The sequence below is a fragment of the Balaenoptera acutorostrata genome, chromosome 12 (assembly GCF_949987535.1).
Source record: "Balaenoptera acutorostrata chromosome 12, mBalAcu1.1, whole genome shotgun sequence".
NCBI classification, from domain to species: Eukaryota; Metazoa; Chordata; class Mammalia; order Artiodactyla; family Balaenopteridae; genus Balaenoptera; species Balaenoptera acutorostrata.
In genome coordinates, this window is record NC_080075.1 from 5113681 (window position 1) to 5141447 (window position 27767).

General features: G+C 43.1%; 1 protein-coding gene across 1 annotated transcript in view; it reads right to left on the reverse strand.

Moving 5' to 3' along the window:
• SLC9A4 (solute carrier family 9 member A4) overlaps positions 1–27767 on the reverse strand; it is a 58502-nt gene that overhangs the window by 19903 nt on the left and 10832 nt on the right. Inside the window, exons 3-7 of the mRNA XM_007172120.2 lie at positions 9162–9421; positions 7707–7924; positions 4718–4920; positions 4041–4127; positions 252–322 (exon numbers count right to left, since the gene is read on the reverse strand). Coding sequence (XP_007172182.2) covers positions 252–322; positions 4041–4127; positions 4718–4920; positions 7707–7924; positions 9162–9421 — 839 coding nt within the window. The remainder of the gene's footprint in view (positions 1–251; positions 323–4040; positions 4128–4717; positions 4921–7706; positions 7925–9161; positions 9422–27767) is intronic.

Consider the following 27767-nt stretch of genomic DNA (forward strand, 5'->3'; position numbering starts at 1 on the left):
GTTGTACTAGTTTCCTCTAAAGCAACCAAGCCCAAGTTCACTGCTTCCTCCACCTGGTAGCTCTCCATTTCCCAGGACTTCTGCCTGCTTCCTGTATGGTATGGCTCCCAGGCCCTTTATCTTCCTGGCCACCTTCCTCAGGATTCCTTCTAGTTTTATCTTATCCCATCTACCTAGCTTCCAGTGGAACCTTCTGAGGTTCGCGATGTCACATATATCCCTCCTCGGTGGTGAAACCTCTGCCTCCTTACTTGTCTCTCACTTGGTAGTGGCTCCAATGCCCACACACATCTTCAATTCCAGCCTTCAAGTGATCCATCAGCTGCCAAACCAAACACAGAAAAATGATTGCTGATGAAACGTTAACCCTACAAGACACACAAGGAAGGTTAATACACCTTGGAAAACAAAGGGGGCTTTACTTTCCAGGAGCATACCCTCTTTTCTATCACTCTGTTCATGTAACTGACGCTTATAATGCCTTTCCCAGTAACACCACTTAGTTTCATGATGCAAAGGCTCTGTAGATAATTTCTTTAATAAAGCACATAACTTGCAATGAAAACAAGGTACCTGCTTTGCTTTGAATACTATTTTTCTAGAATGATCTAGGAAATTTCTCATTACTGAAATCACATGGATATAAAGCCTAATAATTAACTATTCTTTTAATTTCATTGAGAAAGAAAAGAATATGCCAGTATCCAATTTATACAGCTCTTGAAAATATAATTCTACAGGTATTCTATTTTTCTAACAACAAAATTTATCTATATGCCTCAGTTTTTGTTTTGTTTTGTTTGTTTTTTCTTTTTTTTTTGGGCCATGCCACGCGGCTTGTGGGATCTTAGTTCCCCGACCAGGGATTGAACCCGTGCCCTCAGCAGTCAAAGCACAGAGTCCTAACCACTGGACCACCAGGGAATTCCCACGCCTCAGTTTTTATCTGATCATTTTGTCTCAGTATTTACATTTCACCATCCAAGCCAATTATACTACATTTGCTTTATCCAAATTGTTTATAGGAATTTAGGAAAAAACACAGTCTCTTCATAATTTATTACTTTACAAATAATTTAAATTTGTCATCATTGAAGTTTAACATGGCTTCTAAATTTTTTTTTGCAAAATAGATTAAAATACTAAATTAATTCTGAAATAATTATGTACTCTCTACCAATAATTATACCTTTTTTTGAGAAAAAGAAACATAAGAAAGGGGTGAAATATCCAAGTTCTATTGTCTTAGGTATATGTCTAATTTCTTAAAATAATGAACAGAGGGGATAAAGATAGAGACAAAAATCTTCAGTTGGGTTAAAGCACTACTTATTTTAAAACGCTCACTCCCTATCCCCATCTGTTGAATAGTTTCAAATGGCCTTGAAAATTTTTCATTTGCGTTTCCTGGAATTAAAATTACTTTATTTCCTAAGGTGACTTTGGCCATGAAATTCAGGTCTGACTTTCGAAAGACTTCATCAGTTTCTCCAGCATTAAAGTTATGGACTTTCAGGCATGAAAGAAACCTCCAAATTATGTGGGCCAATCATCCCCTCCAAGCCTGAATCTCTTGTACAGCAACTATGCTGAGTGTTTTCGGTTATTGCTTGCACACATCCATTTCACCTTTGGGTGAGCCATACAAGCAACTGTCCAAACACTCTTCATTAACAGAGCTGAAGCCTCTCACCCTATGTTTTCCATACATTAGTTCTCATTTCTATTTCCAGTAGCCACATGAAACGCCATCCCTTCAATACTGTGTTGGACTTAAAACAAACTGGCAGAAACCATGATCGACTTCATTTTCACTTTTGTCAGAGTTGGATGTTTTCACCAAAACTGCCACTAGGCCATGTCTGCTGAAGTGGAAGCTGTTACCCCTTCTTTATTATAAGTTCAGGAAGAGCAGAAAATCCCATGTTCCATTAGAATAATTTCTTTCTTTCTTCCTTCCTTCCTTCCTTCCTTCCTTCCTTCCTTCCTTCCTTCCTTTCTTCCTTCCTTCCTTCCTTTCCTTCCTTCCTTCCTTCCTTCCTTTCCTTTTTTAGAACAATGATTTTAGAAGCAAGTCAGGCAACTCTGAACATTATTCATCATGATAGTTTTCTGAGGTGTCAGCTTGGCTAGGCTACTCCCCTGTTATTATTAATACCCATCTAGGTGTTGCTGTGGAAGTATTTGGTAGATAGGATTAAAGGTCACTGATCAGTTGCCTTTAAGTAAGGGATCTTATCCTAGATAATCTGGGTGAGTCTGATTTGATCACTTGAAAGGCCTGAAGAATAAAGCAGAAGAAAATGCCACTTGCTTTTGCCTGAGAGTTCCAATCCACCCTTCCTGATGGCCTGTCCTACAGATTTTGGACCTGCTTCCCCAGCACCCATAGTAGGTGAGCCACTTCCTTACAACAAAGCTCTTAATATATATCTCCTACTAGTTCTGCTCCCCTTGTTGAACCCTGACAGAAACACTGCTAGCTTGGACCCAAAAGGGAGAGAGAGAAGATGAAATGAAAGAAAGCTACTGGGCCCCAAATTTTACAGTCAAGAAGCAGGCTGATCAAACTAATAAGCCGCTAGAGTTACAGATGTAGAAAACATACTTATGGTTACCAGGGGGCAAGGAGCGGGGGAGGGATAAGTTGGGAGATTGAGATTGACATATACACACTAATATACATAAAATAAATGACTAATAAAGACCTACTGTAGAGCACAGGGAACTCTGCTCAGTACTCTGTAATGGCCTATATGAGAAAAGAATCTAAAAAAGAGTAGATATATGTATACATATAACTGATTCACTTTGCTGTACACCTGAAACTAACACAACCTTGTAAATCAAGTATACTCCAATAAAAATTACAAAACAAAACAAAACTAGTAAGTCACAAACACCTGCTACTGTTCATGAAAAAAGAACTATGACTCAGAGGGTGGAGGGGAGAACACAGAAGGTGGAGCAAAGAATCACAGAAGATTGTTCCCAGGACTGGAAACCCAGGCAGACTTGAAAATTTGCTTGGGGTAGATGACTCCTTTTTTCCGTCCATATTTCCCCCTTTTGGAAAGGGAATATCTATAGCCGTTATCTGATGACTGTCTTACCAGTGCGTTTTGGGAAAAGATGACTTGTTTCCTGAGTTTCACAGGTTCAGAGTGAAGAGGAACTGTGTCTCAGGATGGATTATACCCAGAGCCTCACCCATCCTTGATTTAGATGGTTGAGATGCTGAGAGTTGGGTCTTTTGAACTCACAAGATGTAGGTGAGATTTTTGGTCTCTGAGTTCATTCTATAGTGGATTGAGGCTTCTGAGATGTTGGGATCGGTTAATGTATTTTGCATGTGGAACAGACATGAGTCTTTGAAGGGCAAAGGACAGATGCAGTAGGCAGAATGTATGGTCCCCAAAGATGTACAGGGTCCTAATCCCCAGGGCCTGCAAATATGTTACTTTTTATTCAAAGAGGAATTAGGATAGCAGATGGATTTAGGCTTGCTATTCAGCTGACCTTATGATAGAGAGAATACCCTAAATTACCCACATGGGCCCAGTATAACCATAAAGATCTTTAATGTGGAAGAGGAAGGCAGAAGAGTCAGTATTAGAGTGATGCAGCATGAGAAAGCCCTGACTGGTCATTGTTGGCTTTGAAGACAGGATGTGTCCACAAGCCGAGGAATGCCAAGACCCTCTAGAAGCTGGAAGAGGCAAGAAAAGAGACCCTTTCCTAGAACCCCCAGAAAGAAGTACAGCCCTGCTACATCTTGATTTTATCCCAATGAAACCCATTGTGAACTTCTGACTTCCAGAACTGTAAGATAAAAACTGTAAGATGTAAGCTACTAAGTCTACGATAATTTCCTACAGCAGCACCAGGAAACTAGTACAGTCACTGTTGGTGGAGCTGGAGAGGAAAGAGGCCATGTCTAGTGACATATACACACCTCATCAAAGTTCTAAATCACTCTCATAGGTGACAAAGAGGGAACATCTTATCAACTTATTAATTATGACCAAGAGATAACTTACACGGGTATGAAGCTCTTCATTGATGGATTCTTTTTTATTGGTCTTTCTAACATCCAGGTACCTGACCAGAGGGCCAATTGTGATTCCCTAGATCATAAACCACAAAATAAAGCATTTTGTTGTAGTGAAGACTGTCAGGATAGAGAGCAAATCTATTGCAAATTTAGAACTTCCAATTTTAATGTCTTTGTTTTGTACTAGTTTCTCCTGGATAAATGCTCCAGTGTTTACTTTAGTTCTTACTTAATACCTTTACACTCTGTAATAAAAATAGGTCTGATGTCTATAATTTAAAGCAGGGATTTAGTTTCATTCCTTAAAATAACCTCCCATTAGTTTGCTGAGAGCTAATACTATAATAAAAACTATAATAAAAACTATTATAATAAAAGCTATAAAAAACTATTTAGTACTAATTGTTATCTCATTTTCAGCAATAGACATTCACCTGTACAAGGGGATATTTTGATTAATATGTTTTATCAATTAAAAGGTCACAAAATGTAGAGGTTACAGGATGACCAAAAACATGATCTAGAAATATTTGGGAATTTAGTTTGGGTATTGGGCACTTGTCTGAAAATCAGATAAAGTGTCCCTTTCTTGGTATTTTACTAAGTTAATACACAATCCTGAGAAGAATAGACTTATTTCAAATATGAAAGAAATCTACCAACCTGAATAAATACAGTAAAGTATATAACTACTAGAGTAGCAGTGACAAACATTTTCTTCCTAGGAAAAAGAGACAGAGGAAGCAAAAATGCAAGTGAAAAACTTCCAGCTCCTCGGACACCACTGTAGAAAATTATGCACTGGTCCTTGATGGAGAAGGGGAAAGTCCGAAACTGGTTACTGATATAGAAGAGAGCAAACACGCCTAGAAGGGGGGAAATACGTATTAGAGCAGAGGGTCACAAATGAGGGGACACAGCAGCGTTAGTGAACCCAAGTCGTGTGCCTGTGCCCACAAAACAAGGGAACCTAATTCCATCACACCCACGGCAGTCCATCCCAAACAGAACAGCTTACAAAACTTTTTACTTCTTGAGTAGTTGTGAGACAGCAGTGCTTCAAGTCAGAAGTGTTCTCTGGTAGTTTCCCAGCATGACTGCCTGTGTGTGTGTGTGTGTGTGTGTGTGTGTGTGTGTATTTAAAGTAATAAATCTTGATACTTTTGATATAAGAAATGGTATATATTTTCTAATCTATTTTATAAATTTTGCTCAGCCTTTCAAAACTAAGAAAAGCAAGGGTATCCCTTGGAGGGTTAGAAGCATTTTTATCAGCTCATACTCTCACTGGGTCAGCAGAGGAGGTGTGTGATTTTGAAGGTGAGATGAGCCCTCACAGTGCCTGGGGTCTCTGCGGGTGAGCAGATCTTTTGTGGTTGCTTTGGTTCTTCTTGAGGCTCAATGCAAAAAAGAAAGGAAGTTGGCAAGGGGTCCAAGGGGGGGATTCTTACTGTCCGTAAGTGGAAGGTGGAGGGCAGGAGAGCTTGCTGAAAACACAGAGGTGTTTTCTACCACATTGGCTTTTCACCCCCATGTGGCTAAGCTGCCACCCAGGCAGTGGTTCCTAGTGAGAAAGGTCCCTTCACTGATGCTCTGACTCACCAAAGCAGAGGTTTCCCTGGAGAGCAATAAACCTCTCCATATCCTCATGTGGTTTCTAATCGCACAGACATCACAGCAAGCATCACTGACATTAACTCTACTGCCCTGTAGATCCCCACAGTGTTAGAACTGAAAGGGACCTAACAAATTTGTCCACACCCACTGTTTTGTGGCTGGGGAAGAAGCTTTTGTGTAGTTAACTGTCTGTCCAAGGTCAAATAGCTAGTTAGTAACAGTGATAGGACTTGATGTGACATTATAAATTTATATCAGAGTACCCTTAATTCTTTTCTCTCCTGAAGACCCAACAGGCACATATATTCAGAGTTACTTTTATGAATATTTTAAATATTTCTACGTTCTTGTTATTCTTTCCTAGCATCCTCTGATAGCAGGGACACTGACAGTGCAGGAAACAGTAAAATTTAATTTTTCTCATTTTGTTTTGTTTGTCCTGGCTCCTCCACGGGCTAGTCCTATGACCTTGGGCAAAAGTCAATCTTTTCATGTACGCAGTCTTCTCACCTGCTTTCTGGAGGTACTGAGTACTTACACCAGAAGGTGGACGTAAGGTTTAATAATTTAATATCTATGAATAACATGAAGCCCGACCTTCTATGTTATAAGCCTTCATGAGTGTGAACTATTCTTAGCTACGATGAGTCAGGCAGGAGTGGGAGAGCTGGACGCCGACACCTGGCTCTGTCCCTCGCTGTGACGTGGCCAAGTCATTCTCCTGGGAACTGTTACATCATTTCCCTCGGATGGAAAATGAAGGAGCTGGGTGGCTGGTCACCAAGGGTGAAGCATCGTGAGGTCTCCCCTACATTAATCTCCCAGCTGGTTTCTATGCTTGTTGGCTGGGCGGAAGCTCTGAGGTGGTGCTCCTCTTGACATTAACCCTCCTCTCCTGTAGACCCCTCCAGTATTAGAACTGAACAGGACCTATGAAATCTGTCCATACCCACCATTTTGTGGTTGGGGAAGAAGATTTTGAGTAGTTAACTATCTGTCCAAGGTCAAACAGCTAGTTAGCAATACGGATGGGACTTGTGAGATTATAAATTTATATCACAGAATCCTTAATTCTTTTCTCTCCTGGAGACCCAATAGGCACATATATTCAGTTATTTTTATGAATATTTTTAATATTTCTACATTCTTGTTATTCTTGCCTAAATCCTAAAAACCATTCTAAATTTAGAATGGATATGTTCAAGATGAGTTCTGAGCCATTTCTCCTAATTTCTCTTTGAGCAATTGGCTTGAAAATACTGATCCAAGTCATGTAAAAAAATGCTTCAAATATTGGTTAAAGTCATTTAAAAATATAATCGCTTCTAATCAAAAGGTAAAGCATATCTTGTAGTTCAGTACTGAGTGTTCTTTCTAGCTCCAGAAACATAAATATACAAGTTAAATTAAAAGTCATTAGTCAAGACACCTCGTGTTTTTAAATTAGGCATATTTTATAGGGTTGATACCAGTTACATTGTAGAGTTGCCTTTACTAAGCACTTTTCAAAAATAGAGATTCACTTCCTTCGTTTTCTATATATCACACTCAACCCTTGACTAAAACTACCTGTAATATTTAGGAGACTGTTTTCTAACAGTACTTGCCTTACAAAGACTACAGTTTGTGAGATCTCACTTTTCCTGTCACAAAAGTATAAAAGAAAGCCCGCAGTGTATAATCTATATCTGATTTAAGGTGCAAGAACTCATAAACTGGCAAAGAAGTGAAGAGCAAGGGATAAATGTACTGAGTAATATTTAAATGCGTAGATGCGAAAGTTTTCTCTCAATTAAAAAAGAGGTGCTCCTCCTCCAGCCTTGCTTCAGTGCAGAACCTTATCGGCCAGTAATTATTCTGAACGGATTGAGGAAGCAAACGGAGAACATTCCTGGTCACTACAAGGTACCCAAACCCCCCTAACCAGTAAAACCAGTTGGCATCACCTCATTGCTTATGCTTTAACCTTGCAGGAAGGAATAAGAAAAATAAAAAAAGAAGCAGGTGGGACTCTCCGGGCCCTGCTGTGTCTTACTGATGGCTCTCCAGATCTGGCAGAAGGCCAGGGTGAAGCAGATGAAGGCCCAGTTCCACTCGTGGTTCTTCCCAATGGTGGACACGCCCATGAAAATGAAGATCAGGGTCTCACTGACGCTGCTCAACATCTTCATGAAATACTTGATGGTCGTGTAGGATGTCTGGGACACGTTTTCTTCGACATACTTTTTCATTGTCACTGCACAGGCTGTGATTCTGCAAAAGGAAAAGGATCTCAGGGAGAAGCCACAAGACCTTGCCCCTCATTGGAAAGTCCTCCCTATCGGTGACGGCACAGAGACACAAATCCTGTTTTTATCCAGAGAGGACATCTTCTCCAGTCCTCTTTCTGGCTGCAGGTTTTTCCTGAGATTTTCTTTCTTCCTCTTCTTCCTCCCTAAGGGGTCTGCACAAGTTGAGCGTGGTAGGGAAGGTGGGCATGACATGGTTTTCCCGCAACAAAATGGCATGCAATTCATGCACGAGCCAGAAGCAGGACTGTTTTTAGTTTGTTCCCTCCACCCCCATCATGAGCTTTGTCAGCCCCACCGCGTACTCTCTACTTCACCTGCCTTAACCAAAAGAACCCAGTGCAGTTACCTAGAAAGAATACTTCAGCGAGACCCCCTCATGTTGTAATGTTTCCTACAAAATTTTAATGAGAAATTTTTCCTTTAAAATGTTTTGTTTTAGAGCCACTTAGCAAGTCTGGATGGGAAAGAAAGGACTTTGTCTTGTCTTAGTAGTTTGCTAACTTTTAAGGTGGGAAAACGATGAGTGCCTAGACTTTACACTGTTGTATTTAATGAAGATAAATATTTCTATACAATAACATTGTGCCCAAGTGGCTGGGTATGAGGATGATGTCATAAAGAAGGCAACATGATCAGATAGAATAAGCCAAGTTGCGAAGCCTCATTCCAAGATCTACACAAGGATAAACATTTCAAAAATATTTTCATTAGGAAAAAAAAATCTGAATTTCTAGTCTTCTCCCATCTACCTAGTTTCACTCCACACTGACCGGTCCTGGAGCTGTGATGTGATTTGAAGGAAATAGCAGAAGGCAGAGCCCAGGAATGATAGTAGCTCATGGCATGCTTCCCTTTAACTTTAAAATAATGCATTTTTCAAGGAAAAAAATAACGACTGAAGTGAGACTTTAAACTTGAACCTCCCCCAGCTCTTTGCACCAGCTTTTCTGAGCGTTATAAATTGACCTTATAATTGCTATGCAGGAAAATCACCAGAACAGAGCAAAAGCAAATGCGGGAGAGAACATTTGTTTGGCAAAGGACCTGAATTGGATTTTGCAAAAGTTCAAAAAACCTGAATCCTGAAACACTTTTGAAGATTAGCATTAGGAGTCAGGCCTTTCTCAAAGGCCGGTCCACAAGATGTGGTCCTAAACTCGCTTTTTTTGGATGAGAGTTGGTCCTTGGTTTGTACTCACGCCAGGATGCCAGAGAGATAGAGCGTCTCAGCCACTAAGTAGGACAAGTAGCTGAACATGAAGACGATGAGGGGTTCAATCGCGGAGATGTTCTGAGTGAAACGTGTGATAAACGCAGAAATGAATCCAAAAATGACGCCGAAAAAAACTCCCCCGCACCCCACAATAATGAATCGGGCACATCCAGCCAAAATGTCCACAGGTTCTATGTCTTCAAATTTATGCATCTTTGTGAAGGCGATTAATATGTTATATAAGACCTAGACAAAAAGAAAATGAAAAAAAAAAAAGTAAACATGAATTAGAAATGAGAAACAGCTTACACACAGATTCTTAACTTTGTGTCTAGTTAAATAATACACCACAAAAATTACATAACAAGAAATATTAACACGGCTGCCTAACATTTCAATGCCTTCCAAATAATTTACATTTATTCAGTTTCTCCGAGTAAGAAGTATAACACTCACAGCTTTCAATCACTGAGCACCTACTACGTGCCGGTCTCTTCGCTAAGCTCTGTGTCATTATCAATTGATTTCCTCTGGCTCCGGATGCACCCTTCAACATAGGCTTGGTAATATACAATGACATTCCTTTATTTCTCCTTTAAAATGAGCACCACGTTAAGCTTGCTCAACTGAGGGGCATTTCAGGAGGTAGGGGCTTCCTGCAACTTCCGTGGGAGGGCTGAGAGTCAGCCATGTGGGCGTGAGAACATCCAGGGGGTCCTGTCAGGGCCACAGGGCCTGAAAGTGGTCCCTCTGCCACCCTGCATCCTCTACCCGAGTGATGAACTATCCACACACCTCTTGACACAGGACAAAAAAGCCCCAGCATGGCCCTGGTGCAGCATGCCTGTGGCCAGGGGTCCACCTCAGCAGCCTTGCCTCTGTGAACCCAGCCATGCAGGCTGCTGGCTCCTCTTGAGCCCAGGCTCCCACTGCCCAGTGCCACTGACTGCAGAAGACTGCTCCCTGTCTGCCCTCCTTGCTCGCCCATCAAGTCCAGACCAGCTCTAGCTTGGCTAAATCAGCCAGCTTCTCTGCTGTCCAGTGGCCCATCCACACCTTCTCCAGGGAGATCAGAACCCCTTCCAAGTTCGTCCTCCTTTGGGGGTCATCCCTCAGCCCTAGGGTACCCTAAAAAGTTCTCTTATATCTCGTAGCTATTCCTTTATTACAGTTAATAATTTTGATATTAAAATTTCTCTGTTTAACCTACGGTGTGCTTTCTCTTTCTTGGTTGGACCCCACATGCTTTCCATATACAGCATCTCATTAGAATCCCCCAAACGACCCCAGTCCGTGTGATACACACTCTCAATTTTCCTACTATTTCGCTGCTTATTTCCACATTCATATGAAGCTGCAGGGATCGATTTATCGCTATTTCATGCCACTTGGCAACCCAGAACTTGGACTGAACTTCCGCAAAGTGGCAGCCTGCCACACAGTGAGACACATAAACAGGTAAAGTAAGATCAGTGCAGGAAATGAAGACCTTTGAGACCCCCAGACCCTGAAGGGTCCTGCTAAACCACAGCACACACCTATCAACTTCGCTTAGACCGAGACAAAATCAGAGCAGGGGCAGAAGTTAAACTCAAGGAAACCACGTCCGGGATGGTATCCTGTGTGCTGAAGAACTGCAGCAGTGCCGTGGGCCCTCCAGCGCGGGTAGGTCTACGCCCCATTCATTCCCTCTCCTCCCTCACACTCCGCTCTCCCCTCACCTCTGGGCATCACCCGCTCTCTGCCTCCTGTTCACTCCCTCTCCATCCCCAATTCGTCTTTCCTGACAGAGACACTCAGCGGCCCCTCTGTTCTTCAGGGTGCCCTGACAGCGTTTGGATTCTGCCTTGGCTTCACCCCCAGGGCTTACCAGACTGCTAGCTGCCCTGTGCTCATGCTGACCCCTCAACCACGGTCTGCTACCTGCAGACAGCTGCAGCCATTTCTTCCCAGGTCCCCTTCCCAGGCCTGGCCCCTCCAGGTCCACTTGGTGCCTGGCCTCTGCTGACTTCCCATGACATCACCTTTGTGATTGAAGATCGACGTTTTCCCACGGAGAGGCTGGCAATGAACCATCACCTGCAAATGGTCCCTAGGCTGCTATCTTGTTCATGTTCATGATCATAAACTGTCAGGGTGCATTTAAACCAAAGCTCCCCTTCATCTCATTTGCACTCTCTAGTCAACAGAGAGAAGCAGAAGAACCAGCTAGTCTGTGAGGATGAGCATCTCTGCTCTTGGGTGACCCGGAGCCATGAAGGAAACTCTTTATACACTTTTTGCTATCTGTTTGCACATGAAGATGAAGAATCTTATCCAGCCCAGCATTTGGCTTTGGAATGTGAGTTGGCAGAGAGGACCAGTCTGCAACATAGCTCAGGTGTTACCAATCCCCATCTAGGATGCTTCATCTAGTGAACCTTGTTGATGGAGGGGAGGGAACACGAGGAAGGCACGCAATGACCCCTCTGCTCATGAGTTCTTGGTTCTCGTGCCCCTCTCCAGAGCAGCTTTGTCACATCGCCTTCTATGTTAGTTCCCTAGGGCTGCTGCGACAAAGTACCACAAACTGGGTGGCTTAATTCAGCAAACATTTGTTTTCTCACTGCTCTGGAGGATAGAAGTCTAGAATCAAGGGGTGGACGGGATCATGCCTCCTCTGAAGGTGCTGGGGGGGACGCAATCTGGAAAGCATGCCTTGGCTTGTGGACACATCAATCCCGTCTCCGCCATTGTCTTCATATAGTCTTCCTTGGGTGTGTCTCCCTGCATCTCCACATTGCCTTCTTATAAGGACACCCGTCATTGGACTTAGAGCCCACCTTAATCCCAAATGAGCTCATCTTAACTAATTATATCTGCAAAGAACTGTTTCCAAATAAGATCATATCCTGAGGTTCTGGGTGGACATGAATTTTGGAAGGGACTCTATTGAACCCAATGCAGCTTTTGTAGCCAAAATGACCTTACAATGCAATTAACTTGTAAAATAGGCTAGAAGATCTTAGTTATATATCCTTTCAGAGCACAACTTCATTTTGAATTTCATAAGACCCTAATCTGGGGCTTGTTCTCCAAATGGATCCATTATGCTTCTTTGGAGAGCCCAGGACACATGTTTTTCTGTGTCTGGATTAGTTCCCAATTTTTAGCGTACAATAATTATCAGCCAGTAACCTACAAACTCGCTTAGGTAAGGGAAAGTGGACAGATTATAAACAGGCTTGTTTCTTATCCCAAAGAGATGTTTCCAGTGAATTTTCTGGAAGAAGGAGAATCTGGGGAAGGTGAAAAAGAAGAATCAGGAAGCTTGGTGCAAATTGGCCCAAGCAAGGACACACACACACACACACACATGCACGAGCGTGCACGTGCGCCCCCACACCATGAGCATTGCCAATTTCTGAAATTAGGAAAGGGATTACTTTAAAAAAGAGAGAGAGAGAGACTTATCGAAATCTCAAACCAGATTTAAGAATACACATACCGAAGTGCAGAAATTTTGGAAAATATAAAAGTAAAAAGGAACCTCCCCCCATACAAAAATGTTACTTACTATTTCCGGAGAAAACCACTACAAACTGTGTGTGTGTGTGAATATATATACACACACACATATATGTATATATACATATATATATATATACAATATTATATATAATATAATATCTCAGCCAAAGACCTGGTGTGGCAGGGTTACTAAGGCAGGTCCATTTCTGGAAGGTGCGGGACTCCTCTGATGGGTGTCCTTAGCCTGAAGACTCCTGATGGGCTTGATAAACTCTTGTAGAAATGTATCCAGTTTCCCTCCATCCCTCTCTTTCCCCTGGGGTCACTCTGTTCTCCCTTCTCCCTGAACTCCATCCCCATTTTCTCTGGCAAGAGTTTCCCCTATAAATCTCTTGCACATCTAACGCCCTCTGTGTGTCTGACGCATGGATGGCCTGAACAATATCTAGCTGTCTCATTGTGTATCAACCATATTTTACAAAACTGCTGTAATATGCGTCTATTTTATTTAAGCAAAGTGAAGCCATGTTCTAAGAAAAATCTTGGCTGAGTGTTTGCAAGAAAATTGTGATTTATGGTTTCAAAACAAATCCAAAAGAACTTTAGTGGCTGTATCCCAACTCAGTGAGTTGGTTTAGTTCAGTTTCACCTTCTGCCTGACCTCGGAGCAACCCACACATGGGTCTTAGAAGCCCTGGATGTTGCACCTTTGGAGCTGTGCTCGTGTTCCAAGGAGCCAGATGCTTGCACAAGACTCAAAAAAGGCGAGTCTGAATGAGTTTAATTGGGACCTGGGAGTTTATTTGACTCTCAAACCCAGAGGAAACTCAGGGAATATGATTGAGACTCAAAGATTTGCATGTTGAGGCCACAAACGAAAACTCTTTTGCATAGCTCTCCAGAATATAAGTAGCTACCCCGTCTGTTCCTAGGGCCTGGGAAAGTCAACGGGGCCAGCCCTGTCCCCGGACGCCAGTGCACCCTGCCAGGAAGAGGCCATGGCAGTTTCAGAAACTAAAGTAGTACATATAATTAAGAAGACTACATTTACAGACACAATCCATATGACTGCATGAAAAACAATTCTTATCTTTCAAATTATATGGCTCTGGATGTCATTACGGTTGTGAAAGATTTTCTTTGGACCTCCTTCAAATCACAATCATGTGTGTGTATTTCTTACATATTAAAAGGAAAAACTCAGCCAATGCTAAAGCTCAAACACATCCTTGGCACTAAGGGAAAACAAGATTAGATTTACCCTCTTCACTCAGTGGGGAGGCGCAATATTGGGACATAATAAGAAATATATATTTTGTCTTTGTCCCCAGTAGCTGACACAGAGTTCCTAAAAATCTTGTAATTCCCTAAGTGGTAGGGATGAGAGGAACATCTTTGTTATTTGTAATGAGCCCCTTTCAACCACACTTGAGTTTATGCTAATGAGGTGACTCTTGCCTGGGGTTCCCCCCACCCCAAGGAGGGGGACTGGTTGCCATAGGAACCAGCCAAGTGAGTAAAGGGTTGTAACTTTCATCCCCACCCCCTAACCTCCAGGAAGGGGAGAAGGGCTGGAGCTTGATTTCAATAAACAGTGGCCATGGGGGAGAATGGATACTTGCATAGGTATGGCTGAGTCCCTTTGCTGTGCACCTGAAACTATCACAACATTGTTAATCGGCTATATTCCAATACAAAATAAAAAGTTAAAAAAAAAATCAGTGGCTAATAAATTAATCAGTCATGTCTATGTAATAGAACTTCCAGAAAAACCCAAACAATGGGGTTCAGAACGCTTCCAGGTTGGTGCTAGGAGGGCGGTGCCCCTGACGAGGACACGGAAGCTCTGCACCCCTTCCCACGTACCTCGCCCTGTGCATCCCTTTCATTCGGCTCTTCCTGAGTTGCATCTTTCCTAAGAAACGGGTCATAGAAATTAAACTGGTTTTCTGAGTTCTGTGAGCTGCTCTAGCAAACTTGCAAACCTGAGGAGGGGTTGTGGGAACCCCAATTTTACAACCAGTCAGTCAGACATATGAGAGGTCCAGTCTTGGAACTGGTGCCTGAAGTCGGGGAGTCTTATGGGACTGAGCCCTTAGCCTGTGGGGTTTTGGGGTTTGTGCTAATTCTGGGTGGTTAGTGTCAGAACTGAATTAAATTGTAAGACACCAAGCTGGTATCTGGAGAGTTGGAGAACTAGTCGGTATGGGAAAAAACACGCACACATTTGGTGTCAGACGTGATGCTGTAAAAAAAAAAAAAAAAAAAAACCAGTTCAGAGAAGTCTCAGAAAATGGTCCTTTCCTGTTACCTTTAACAAGCTCACCAACCTCCCAAGATCATAGTACTGGTAACCCTTTATGGATACCACTGTAAAAGTTTGCAAAGCCCTTTCAACACACAGAATACAATCACTTATTCCACTGAATTGCATAAATAGACTTTTCTCCATGTTAAAGAAACTTCTATTTCTGGGATGTATTTACCTTATGTGGCCATGACTTATTATCCTTTTTATATATTGCTGAATTTGATTTGCTAATGTTTTAAGTATATTTTAGTCTATATTCATTCTGCAATTTTCTTTCTTTGCATTATCTTTGGGTATCAGGGTAAAGGTGGCTTCAAATGTGAGTTGAAAAGTGATCACTCCTATTTTTGAAAGCGTTTATGAAGAATAAGTATTAGTTTTTCCTTAAGATACAGGCAAGATGTCTTATATCTTTTAATTTATTATTTATTCTATTATTATCATTTATTATTATTTTTACTATTGCCTTTATTTTACTTACTTTAGATTTACCTTGCTCTCCTTTCTTTAGTTTGAAGAAATTACCTGAAGAAGTAGAACATATGTCATTGATTTTAGAACTTTAAAATCTTTACTATAAGCATTTAAAGCCATAAATTTTCCTCTGGTACATCATTACCAATTGTTAAATGTATTTTTTAATTTCCTTTGTAATTTCTTGTTTGAATCACGGATTATTTAGAAGTGTATTGTTTAATTTCCAAATATTGGGATATTCCTTAACGTAATTTATTTTTAGTTTAATTCTGCTGGGGACAGAGAGCACACTCTGATTGCATGGCTTCTAAGTCTATTGCGGCTTTTTTTTACATTCAAATATGTGGTCATTTTTGATGAACGTGGTATTTGAACTTGAAAAAAATGTACGGGTTGTAGTTGCTGGGCACAGCACTCTATAAATATCAGTTAGAATAAGGTGGTTGATGGTGTTCAGCTCCTCAGTGTCTTGCTGACATTTTGCCTATTTGTTCTATCATTTTCTAAGTGAAAAGTATTAAAACTCTTGCTGTGATTGTGGAATTGTCATTTCCTTCCTTTAAATGTGTCCATTTATACTTCATGGCCCTACTACTGGGTGCATGCATAAGCACATGCATAATTGTTAGGTGTTCTTGATGAATTGACATTTTTTTGTCATTATGAAACATCCCTCTTTATCCTTGTAAAATTTTCTACCTTTGCATCTATTTTAATTGACATTAATATAACCACACCAGCATTCTAATGCCTGGTCTACCATATGTCTGGTATAGCTTTGCATCCATTTGTTTTCAGCTTATCTGCATCTTTATAGTTGTGTTTCCTGCAAATAGGATGTACTTGGGTCTTGCTTTATAATCAATTCTGATAATCTCTGACCTTTAATTGGAGTGTTTAGTCTACTAAGATTTAGTATAATTATTGTCATGCTTGGATTTAGATCTACCATTTTACTACCTGTTTTCTCTTTTCCTCCTCTGGTTTTGTTCTTTTCCTGCATTCATTTTGATTATTTGAATACTTTTTAGAATTCTTTTATAGTTTTATTATTGGCCATACCTCTTTGCATTATGTTCACTGGCACTCTACAATATAACATTCTTAACTTTTTACAGGACACTCTGGGTTAACATCATACCACTTCACATAAGTAAAGAAAACTTATAACCATGTAGGTTCATTAAACGTACTGACTTTTAAGTATCCTTAAGAACTGGAGTGAAGAAGCTCTTCACAATATTAAATCTCCTGGATTTCTTTGACACTGAGAGCTGATAGCTTAATGATAACTGATTGCATACTTCTGACTAGCAATCCTTCTAGACTTGATGACCACCGTCCCCACCGTGCTCTTGGCTCCTCGTAAGGGTAACATCTACGACAAAGCATCTGAGGAGGAGGAGGAGCCTTGTGTGGCCAGAGTACTTTCAACTGGAGACCTCTCGTTCAAGAACAGGAGTTGACGGACCCTTGAGAAATGTGCTCATAGACGAGCGACCATGAAGTAGCTTGAGGTGAAACCCTCTGTCCAGTTAGGAGCTGTAGCAGCCATGTCTTCTGAGAAGTACGGAGATAATGGACCAGGTGTGGATGAACAGAGAAGTCCAATGAGGCAGATTCAGAGATTATGAGGGGCCATAAGGAGGGATGGGTGATGTGCACCAAAAAACTGTGAATAATAAAAACTAAGGAGTAGGGGACAGATGACGGAGGAGATTATGTGGAAGCTACTTGGAGAGGGAAGAGAAATGCGAAGATCTACAAAAATGCAGCAGAGTCTGAGCAAGTGGCCAAGTTGCATCTATGGTGGGGCTCTGGAGTAAGAATATGATAGTTATTAGCACTGTTCACCCAGTATTTCTTTTCCTTCAAGGCATCTGATAGGACTGCAAGTCCAGCCTCTACCATGTGACTCTGCCTGGCCAAATTTTGTGTTTAAATAAGTTTTGAGCAGAAGCGATATGTCCTTTATGGGATTGGGCATTTGTTTGCCGAGGTGAGGCTTTTCATGAATCTTCTCTCCTTCCCTCTGGCACAGAGACCGGCAGTGCTCAATAGATGGCTGCTCTATAAGCCCAGATCCTGAAGAATAGAATGGAATGGAATGGAATGGAATGGAATAGAATAGAATAGAATAGAATAGAATAGAATAGAATAGGATAGAGGGCTCTGTTGGCCAATAGAAGACAAGAAGTGTAAGTAAGAAATATACCTTTGTTGCTGTAGGCCACTGAGGTTTGGAGGCATGTTTATTACCAGAACATAACCTGGTCCATCCTGACTGTAAGATAAGATCTGAAATCACTAAAACCAGCTAGGTTCTAGTTACAGCCTTTGTGACTCTCATAAAGCACTTCCTATTCCTGGGTTACCGTGGGGTCTTCTATGGGCTGAATTATGTCCCTCAAAATTCATATGTTGAAGGCTTGGGCTTCCCTGGTGGCTCAGTGGTTAAGAATCCGCCTGCCAATGCAGGGGACACGGGTTCAAGCCCTGGTCATGCCACGGAGCAACTAAGCCCATGCGCCACAACTACTGAGCCTGCTCTCTAGAGCCCGTGAGCCACAACTACTGAGCCCACGCACCACAGCTACTGAAGCCTGTGCCCCTAGAGCCCGTGCTTCACAACAAGAGAAGCCACTGCAGTGAGAAGCCAGCTCACCGCAATGAAGAGTAGCCCCTGATCGCCACAACTAGAGAAAGCCCGCGCAGCAAAGAAGACCCAACGCAGTCAAAAATAAATAAATAAAATAAATAAATTTTAAAAAATTATAAAAGAAAATTCATAAAGTCTTTTTTTTTTTTTTTGTTTTTTTTTTTTTGTTTTAATAGATCTTTATTGGAGTATAATTGCTTCACAATACCATGTTAGTTTCTGTTGCACAGCAAAGCAAATCAGCCATATGCATACACGTGTCCCCATATTCCCTCCCTCTTGAGCCTCCCTCCCATCCTCCCTATCCCACCCCTTAGGTCATCGCAAAGCGCCGAGCCAATCTCCCTGTGCTGTGCTGCTGCTTCCCACCAACCAACTATTTTACACTCGGTAGTGTATATATGTCGATGCTACTCTCACTTCGCCCCAGCTTCGCCCTCCTACCCCATGTCATCAAGTCCATTCTCTATGTCTACCTCTTTTTTTTTTCCACACACACACACTGTATTTTATTTTTACAAGAGATAGATAGACTGACACCAAGCATTGTACATGGATGACCACAACAAAAGCAACAATGATTGCAATTACCAAACATGAAACACACTTATACTATGTCATAACATTGACATTCAGTCCAGTAATCCTCCACTGTAACAGCTCCTTTACTTTGCAGTGAAAATTGATTTGTATATTCTTTTCCTCTGAGTCCTTGTGGGATTTTTTTTTTTTTAATTCAGACAGAAAGTCACAAAAATTATACTCATCCTCATCAGTTCACTCAGTCCCATGTAATTAATTTCTTTTTTTTCATCTTGATCTAAGAAAATTCATAAAGTCTTAATTGCAGAATGTTACTGGATTTGGAAATAGGGTCTGTAAAGAGGTGATTAAGTTAAAATGAGGTCTTAAGGGTGGGGCCGTTAATCCAATAGGACTGGTGTCTTTATAAGGAAAAGGAAGAGACACCAGGAGTGCACACAGGGCAAAGGCCGTTGTGAGGACACAGCAAGTGATTGGCCACAAGCCAGGAAGAAAGGCTCCAGCCTCCAGAACTGTGAGAAAATACATTTCTGTTGTTGAAGACACCCAGCTTGTGGTATTTTGTTATGGCAGCCTTAGTGGACTAATAGAAGATCTATGTCTTCCTGATTGTCTTGTGTATCTTTTTAATTAATCCTTATTACTTGAGCTTGCCATAAACCCAGTTCCTTAAAAAAAAAGCCTAAGTACTGACTCTACACATGTAAAAAAGCATTGGTGTATGCACATGGCTGATTCGCTTTGTTCTGCCACAGAAACTAACGCAGTATTGTGAAGCTATTACACTCCAATAAAGATCTATTAAAAAAAAAACATTGTAAGTTCAGAGTCACAGCACAGTACAGCAGAAATGATCTTCACTGTACATCAGATGCTGGAAAGGTACAGAGAATAACACACACACACAAACTGTATTCATCAACCTGACACAGGAAATTAAATAATGAATCCTGTTAATTTTCCATTTTGGATGAAAGGGCACTGGCACGTTAAGTTGTCATAGAGCAGTTCTTTGGCAACCACTTTCTTTGACTATTAAAGGAAATTAACTAAGAAATAAGAAACCCAGCAGTTACCTAGCAGTCGCCAGAATGATAGAGCCAGAAAAAGACAAATAGCATATGATACCGCTTATATTTGGAATCTAAAAAAAACATGATACAAATGAACTTATTCACCAAACAGAAGCAGACCCACAGACATAGAAAACAAAGTTATGATTACCAAAGGGGAAGGGGGGTGGAGAGAAAAATTAGGAGTTTGGGATTAACATATACACACTACTATGTATAAAATAGATAACCGACAGGGACTTACTTTATAGCAGGAAACTATACTCAACATTTTGTATATGGGAAAAGAATCTGGAAAAATATATATATAACTGAATCACTGCTGTACACCTGAAACTAACACAACATTGTTAATCAACTGTACTTCAATTTAAAAAAAAAAAGCTAAAAATAAGGGACAGAAGGGAAGAAGCTTTTATACTTCACTCCTTAAAGGAAGGGAAAAAAGATCTGAAACTCAGGACAGGAGATGAAACATGGGATATCCCGACTCTCTTAGGACTGACATCCTTGATCATTAGCTGCTTATAATCTCAGAGAGGCCAGGAAGATGACCTAAGCAGAGGTCAGAAAATTTAACAAAGAGAAGTAAGCGGCAGGGTTTTATTGATTTAAGGCGCAGCAAAGATGTTTCTTTAAGGAAATTCTTTTCAATTTAAAAAGTCTGAACATATTCTTCTCAGCCTGAAGAACAGAAGGGTAGAGGACAGGCCATATTTCATAGCTGCTCTTCCCACCTACCTGCCAATAGCTCCTACATACATATCTTCCACCAATCTTTCCCCCAGGCTCCAGACTTCTGTCTCTAAAACTACGGAAAATGTCTTTTCAGTGGCCTGTAGGTAAATGAAACTTAGCAGTTCAGAGCTAATAGCAATCACACACCCACACCCACCCCTGTTCCTCAGCCATGATCTCTTCAAGGAACCGCCCAGCCTGGCCCCTCTGAGTCTGTGCAATCTTCCCCTCCCATCACCTCCATGCCAACCTGAAGCAAATGCCCAGAGGACTGACTTTCACCATCTGGTGCTAGTACACCTGCAGGACAGGAAAAGTCATTTTAAGGCTGTTTAACCTCCAAACTTTTTAAACTATAAAAGCAAACATCAGTTGTGACCAGTAGATGTCAATTCACTGAAGACTAGCTCAGTGACTTGCTTCTTCTGAGAGGGTCAGTCTGGCACAGTGGAAATGTTACTGAGTGCAAGTTTGCTCTGCTGGCCCCACGACAGGCTAATAAACTGGAGACGAGGTGCTGGGCAGACTGAGAAGATGGCAGACTAATGTCTCAAAATAACCATCTTTTCGGGGTTTGGATGCCAGTTTCTTTTATAGCACAGAGAGGGGGAGGAGATGAGGAAGTAAAGTAAAAAGGCCCATAAGATTTGCAAATATCCCCTGGAATGGCCAGCCTCAGGGAGGGGATGTGTTAATTTCTTGTTCCTTGCAGCCATTCCCAGGTGGACAGGGTCCGGATGCTTCCCTGAACAAAGGCACTTTGGTTTAACCTTTAGGCAGAGGGGCAGGGTTCCCTGAGGCAGGCCACTGTGTACAGACAGTCTCCTTTCAGTGAACAAAAGCAGCGGAAAGCAAAGGTTAAAGTAAAAGAAACAGAGCCAACATGTAGTCAGATTTGGCTCTTCCCTGTTACAGAAAGAGCGGTTTCTGAGAAAAAGTACTGCTCAGTAATTTTTTTTTCATGAATGAATGAATGAATGACGAATGAATAAATGAAAGATTCAAACTCAAGGGAACTCTGGCTTAATCAAACAGGACTAAACTTTGAAATAAAGTAGTTGGATTTCACTGAGCTCTCCGTTTTCTCCCATGCTGCTAGGATAATGCTCACTTACGTGATCCCAGGTGAGCAGGAGGGAACTGGGGCAAACCACAGCCTGGGGACAGAGCCAATGGCTCTGTCTCTGACCCATCACCTGGATGTGATATGACAGAGCCGGCCCGCAGGACAGGTTCTGCCAGAGACTGTTCCTTTTACATAATCATTGAGAAAGCCACGGGGGAACAGACTAGCTGCTCACATCTCTTCCAAACGGCCAGCTATTGGGACTGCTCACATGACCCTGAGCAGATTTTTTCCACACCAAAGCCCGACACACCTGACACACCCTTGAGAACACATGCAGGCGTGCTCTTCGGGGCGGGAGAGTCTCTTGAAAACCACTGAACTAGGAAACTCTCTTGGCTGTCCGGAGTCCCAGGCTTAGAGTTTGCTTTTCTCCGGAGAAGAGTTTCCTTTCCAAATCCCTTTCCATAGCTGCTCAACCCTACCTCCTGACAAAGGAAGGACAACTTGGTAACCAGGCAAGGATCCGTTCTTCTTCTTGCCCTTGTGAACTGGAGTTAGTTCTAACCACCCACCAGGGGCTCACAGCGCAGGCTGCTGGAAAACCTACTTGTACCCCTCAGACTTCAATTAGTCTGTTTCTTCAACCAGAAGACAATGAACCAAAACAGTGTTTCTGAAACAGACTTGAGGAATTCCAATAACCTACGGTTGAAGTGTCCCTCTGTGACCCTGCACTGCCTGAGCGCATCTCTGAATTATTTATACGGGCCCAAGGAGCAGATCTTTCAGGCTTCTGGTTAACAGGAGCCCACAGCTGAAACCCCAGGCGCGGGGAGGTAAAGGTGTCTCCCAGGTGGGGAAGCTTAGGAGTGAAATCTGGCTTCCCTGTTGGTGAACGTCTGACCCCCCGAACATCCTTGTTTGCTGGGGCCAACCCTGGGCTGCCCTCTGCCCTTCATTTCTCCCAGCTCCTCCCACTCCCCCGACCTGGTCCAGGCGCCAACCCAAGCTATTGTGTGCGTGGCATCACACGCACCCCCGCGGGCCCCACGGCCCGTACCGTAACTGATGACCAGTGGCAGCTGTGCGCTGAGGAGAAGAAGCTCACCAGGCAGACCTCCAGAGGCTTTGATGAGAGTCGGGCCAGAAGGAAGATGCCTGGGCCCTGGGCTGGGTGGGCGCTTCCGTGTTGGCGCTAGGAGGGTGGTACGCCTAGTGTCCATCTGGGGTTTAGGCCTGATCCCCGTCTCCAGGCCGACAGGTACCAAGCAGATGGTCCGTCTTGCGTGGAACCTCCCCTCGAACCCGGGAAGGGCAACGGGACGCTGATTCCTCACCTACTAGGTGCCGGCGTCCGTGTGTCTGATTTCACAGCCTCCTCGAAAACACCCTCTGGGGTCAGACTGAACATTCCCATTTTACACCTGAGGAAGCGGAGGCACGAAAGGATGGAGTCACTTGCTCAAGATCACACTTGTTGGGTTCACGCCTCCCTTGTATATACCCACATTCTTGGCCGGAGGAAACTGTCTACTTGTAAAGGTATCTGCAGCCTCTCTCCTCCTTTCCTAGGAACGTGCAAAAAAATGAAGGTAAATAAGGAGATAAAAAGAGGACAAGAAAAACATTGCCCGACACTCCCCCAGAGAGAGTCTGCTCAGGTCTGTGTGCGGCGCTTCTCGCGGAAAAGCTGAGACCACCAAGTCCAGACAGATGGGGCGTCGCTCAGGCTGTGAGGAAGGCTCTGCGGCTCTCAGGCACTCATGGAGGTGGACTTCTATAAATAACACGCTGACCCTGACACGGGTTCCGACGTGTGTGCTTCTTTCTCACACCATCAAGCAATTAACTCAATTTGACTCCGTCTACTTGGAGACAGGGTCGGATCCCACAGGTTGAGGGCTCAGCCCCCCAGGACAGCCTCTCCCCCCGCTTCAGATGCCCATCGCAGGTCCAGGTTGTCACCTGGGCTTCTAACCCACCAGCCATAGTTGAGAGGTTCCAACAACCCCACCTTGGGTTCGATTAATTTGCTAGAATGGCTCAGAGAACTCAGAGAAACATTTTACTCACTAGATGACCGGTTTACTACAAAAGGATCAAATGATATCGCTTATATGTGGAATCTAGAAAAAAAGGGTACCAATGAACTTATCTACAAAACAGAAATAGAGTTACAGAGATGTAGAAAACAAATTTATGGTTACCAGGAGTTAAGGGGCGGAGGGATAAATTGGGAGATTGGGATTGACATACACACCCCTGTATATAAAATAGACAACTAATAAGGACCTCCTGTATAGCACAGGGAACTCTACTCAATACTCTGTAATGACCTATCTGTACATGTATAACTGATTCACTTTGCTGTACACCTGAAACTAACACAACATTGTAAATCAACTATACTCCAATAAAACATTTTCTTTTTTAAAACATTTTTTTTTTTTTTAAATTAAGGAAAAAAAAAAAAGGAACTGCCAGGTGGGAGAGATGCTTAGGACAAGTTATGGGGCAGGGGTGAGGCACTTCCATCGCTCTCCAGGAGCTCCAGCCTCCCCGAATCTCCACCAACCTGGAAATTCTCCAAACCCAATCCTCTAGAGTTTTTATGGAGGCCTCATTACTTGTGCTTGGTTGATTAAATCACTGGCCATGGGTGACTGAATTCAATCTCCAGCTCCTTTCCTGGAGGTGGAGATTGGGGGTGGTTTAGGGAGGGAGACTGAAAGCTCCAACTCCTTAATCACAAAGTCCATTCCACTGGCAACCAGCCCCCTTCCTTAGGTTACTTAGGGGCTTTCCAAAATTCGCCTCATTAGCATAACAAAAGGCAGCTCTCTTCACTTAGGAAATTTCAAGGGTTTTAATGAGCTCTGTGCCCTGAATGGGGACAAAGACCAAATATATATTTCTTCTTATAAATCATAATATTAGAAACGCTTTGTCCTGAACCCTGTGCCAGGCACTGTTTTAAATGCTTACCTGTATCAACTCACTTTAACCCTCAAACAACCTGATCTCCAGTTTACAGAAAGGGAACTGAGGCCCAGAGAGGTTAAGTGACTCATCTGAAGTCACACAGTTTACTAGTACAGGAGCCAGGACTAGAACTGAGGCATTTGGCCTCACTCTCCATGTTCTTGGGCACAATTTACTGCCTCTTGAATGGGATGTTTCTGGAGCTAGGACTTCTTTGAAGTGAGGACCTGCCCTCAAAATGAATGTTTTTAAAAATCTTTCCCGGATTAGACGCAGCTTCCTCTGGCAAGCTGTTCCCTGCCAGCTAGCTTGGTTTGAACTCGCCATGGCATCCTCACACCGGCAGGGTCCATGACTGTCCCCCACCACCGAGTGATGGGCAGAGGCGCTCAGCTCATCTTCGCATGCACAGTACCCAGGACAGCATCCACAGACATGGGTCCACGAAGGTGCGGCAAGGAAGGACACTGAGACTCTTCTCTCCCTGCGTGCCTACTCCTGGTTGCATCCCACCTCTAGCCTTTAGTCTCAGGGAGCAATTCCAAAGTTCCGTGATGGGAGCTGGTCAGAGGGAGAGCCCCCTGGTTTGCTCGCAGCTTCCCCGACAAATCCCAATTCAAACGGAGTGACCCTCTTGGGAATCAGAGGAGGAGGCCTGTGGTCACAGCACAGCCTGGGCACAGCCTTTCCTTGTCCCCATCACTCCCTCCATCATTCAGTTATCCCCTCTGTAGGCGGCCTCAGCATCTGTGATGCTCAGAGCTACCTGCTGGGTCCTACGATGATGGCGGGAGGCCTTCGGAGAAAAATCACGAGGGTCGGCAGGGAACCAGTCAGCAAAGCTGGGCTGATAAAGGGATGCAAAGAGGAGATGAGAAGAGGTCAAAGGAATTCTAGAATAAGGGATCAGGAAATCCAGGCTCTAATGCCAGCAATAAGAATGCATAATAAATAGAGGGGCAACTTGAATGAAAGGTATAAGGTCAATGCTAAGAAACTGTTGTTACTGATTGTGGGCAGGGAAAAGCAGTGGAGGACAACTTTTCACTATATCTTTTGGATATTGAGCCGCGTAGAATAAATTATATTCAATAAATGACTTCTCTGACAGTCTGTGTGTTTATAATAAAAATAACAATGAAGAAACTTAAGCACCTGGAGATCTGGTAATTCACCTGAGAGGCTCAAAGGACCAAGAAGGGTCAGCACAGACATGTGAGCACAGACGTGCCAAATGAAAGTTGTTGCTCGCCGGCAGGTTCTACAAGGATGAAACCAATGGCCTCTGCAGTCGCTGACCTGAAACACCCCCCGAAAGGAGCTCAGGGCAGAGATCAGGAATGAGGCTCTCTGTGCTCCAGGTAGGTAGTTTCAGGAGAAGATTTTATGAGCCCAATTTCTTGCATCTTCTCATATCTAGAAAAGCACTAAAATCATTAACGGTGACATCTGCTCTTCGTGCCTAGCGGCAACCTTCTGCCAAAGTGTGTGCTTGACTCCACGAACCCCCTTCACCAATATCACATATATATGACCTCCCTTCTGACCTCTTTGGAGCAGTTCGTCCAAGCTCTCTGAGAGCCTATCTCCCAGGCTATGGTCCACATTTTGCCCCAAACAACTTAACTCACGACTTTCACGTTGCGCAATTTTTTTCAGTTGACAGACATCTGGGGTCGGGGGGTCCTCTGCTCTTAAGCACTGTATACTGCTTCTTCACAGAATGGGGACAGCAATCCCGCCACAGTAGGTTGTTATAAAGCTCTAAGAAGAAAAAGCAGATAAAATACCTGCCAGTGTGACTAGCCCAAGGGTCCTGCTTAGAAACTTTATTGCTGTTCCCTCTACCACTCTCGCGTCCACCTTACGCCTAGAGAATGGACTAGAGTGGCAGCAAGATGCGAAATGCAGACATCACCAGAGGAAGGAGGGAAAACCAGAGGAAAAGAAAGTGGTGGGGAGAGAGGGAGGGGTGAAGAGAAAGCATGGAGTAGGAGTTAGGAGCAGAGACACTCTGGAGCTAGGCTGCCTGGGTTCCAATCTCGGGGGGGGGGGGGATGCCGGGACCTCCCAGGTGAGGTGGAGGAGGGGGTGATGGGGCAAGATGATAGAAACCTTGGTGGCATCACCTTGTTGCTTACTCAGGAAACTGATGCAGGAAAACCAGGGAGGAATACACATATAAGAACAATCTGCCTACAATACATGAAGCAGTGCCTTGTTTAAAACCAAATGCTTGTTAAGAAGGAGCCAACCACCATGCATGTCCCTGAGTTGGTGTGATAAAAAATAATAGCCAGCATGCCTGGAGTTCTCGCTGCACGCTGAACACTCACTATACTAAAAGCTTAATGGGAATTTTCCAGTGACCCTACGAGCTAAGTAATACCATCACCCCAATTTTACAGAAATTAGGCACAGAGATGACCAGAATCTTTCCCAGAGCCGCATACTGGACTTGGCCAAACAAGCCAGTTCTGTTTTGGAGAAAGAGCCCTGGATTTCCTACCAACTGGACATGAGCCCAGTCTCCTCATAGGTAACATATTGGTTGTTTCCTGTTCCTCTCAGCTCCATGAGTTGAAAATTCAAAAGGTAAGAATAAAAGAAAAGAGATTGGGAAGAGACAGACCTGGGCACCCATGTCCGGTCTGTCATGGTCAGGCACGATGCGCTTGTGCAATTTATTGTACTCCCTTTGCCTTATTTTCTTCATCTGTGAAATGTGACTATTAATTCAGCCTCACAGTAAAATCTAAGGATTTAATAAAATAATAAATGTACAAGTGACCCCATACAGGACCTGGATATAGTGGCTGCATCTCTCTTACTGCTGTGATGCTGGCCACGAGACTTCAACTGGGGATGCTAGTTATTATTTGAAAGCTACTGGGGTTTTGTCTCTTCTCCCTTTGCCCACCATTAAGGAAGTTCTCATGATTGGAGTCATAACCTAAAATATTCAGCGAGAGGGAGAAATAAGTGGGCAAGAGACCTGGAGGGTCAGGTTCATTGCTCTTTCGACGGTTGCATCTCTGGAGCGTCTCCTCTTTAGTGAGAGGCAGCTCTTTTCGTGGGATAAAGATCTGCAAAGTTGTCACACGTAACCCACTAATCACAGGTCTCTGTCTGGATGACTCAGGCTTTCTGCTGAAAGAGCCCGCTTGTGACGGCTGCCCTCGGGAAGGATCCCTCCTCAATGAAAGGGTGAGTCCAAGGCCCTTGGCTCA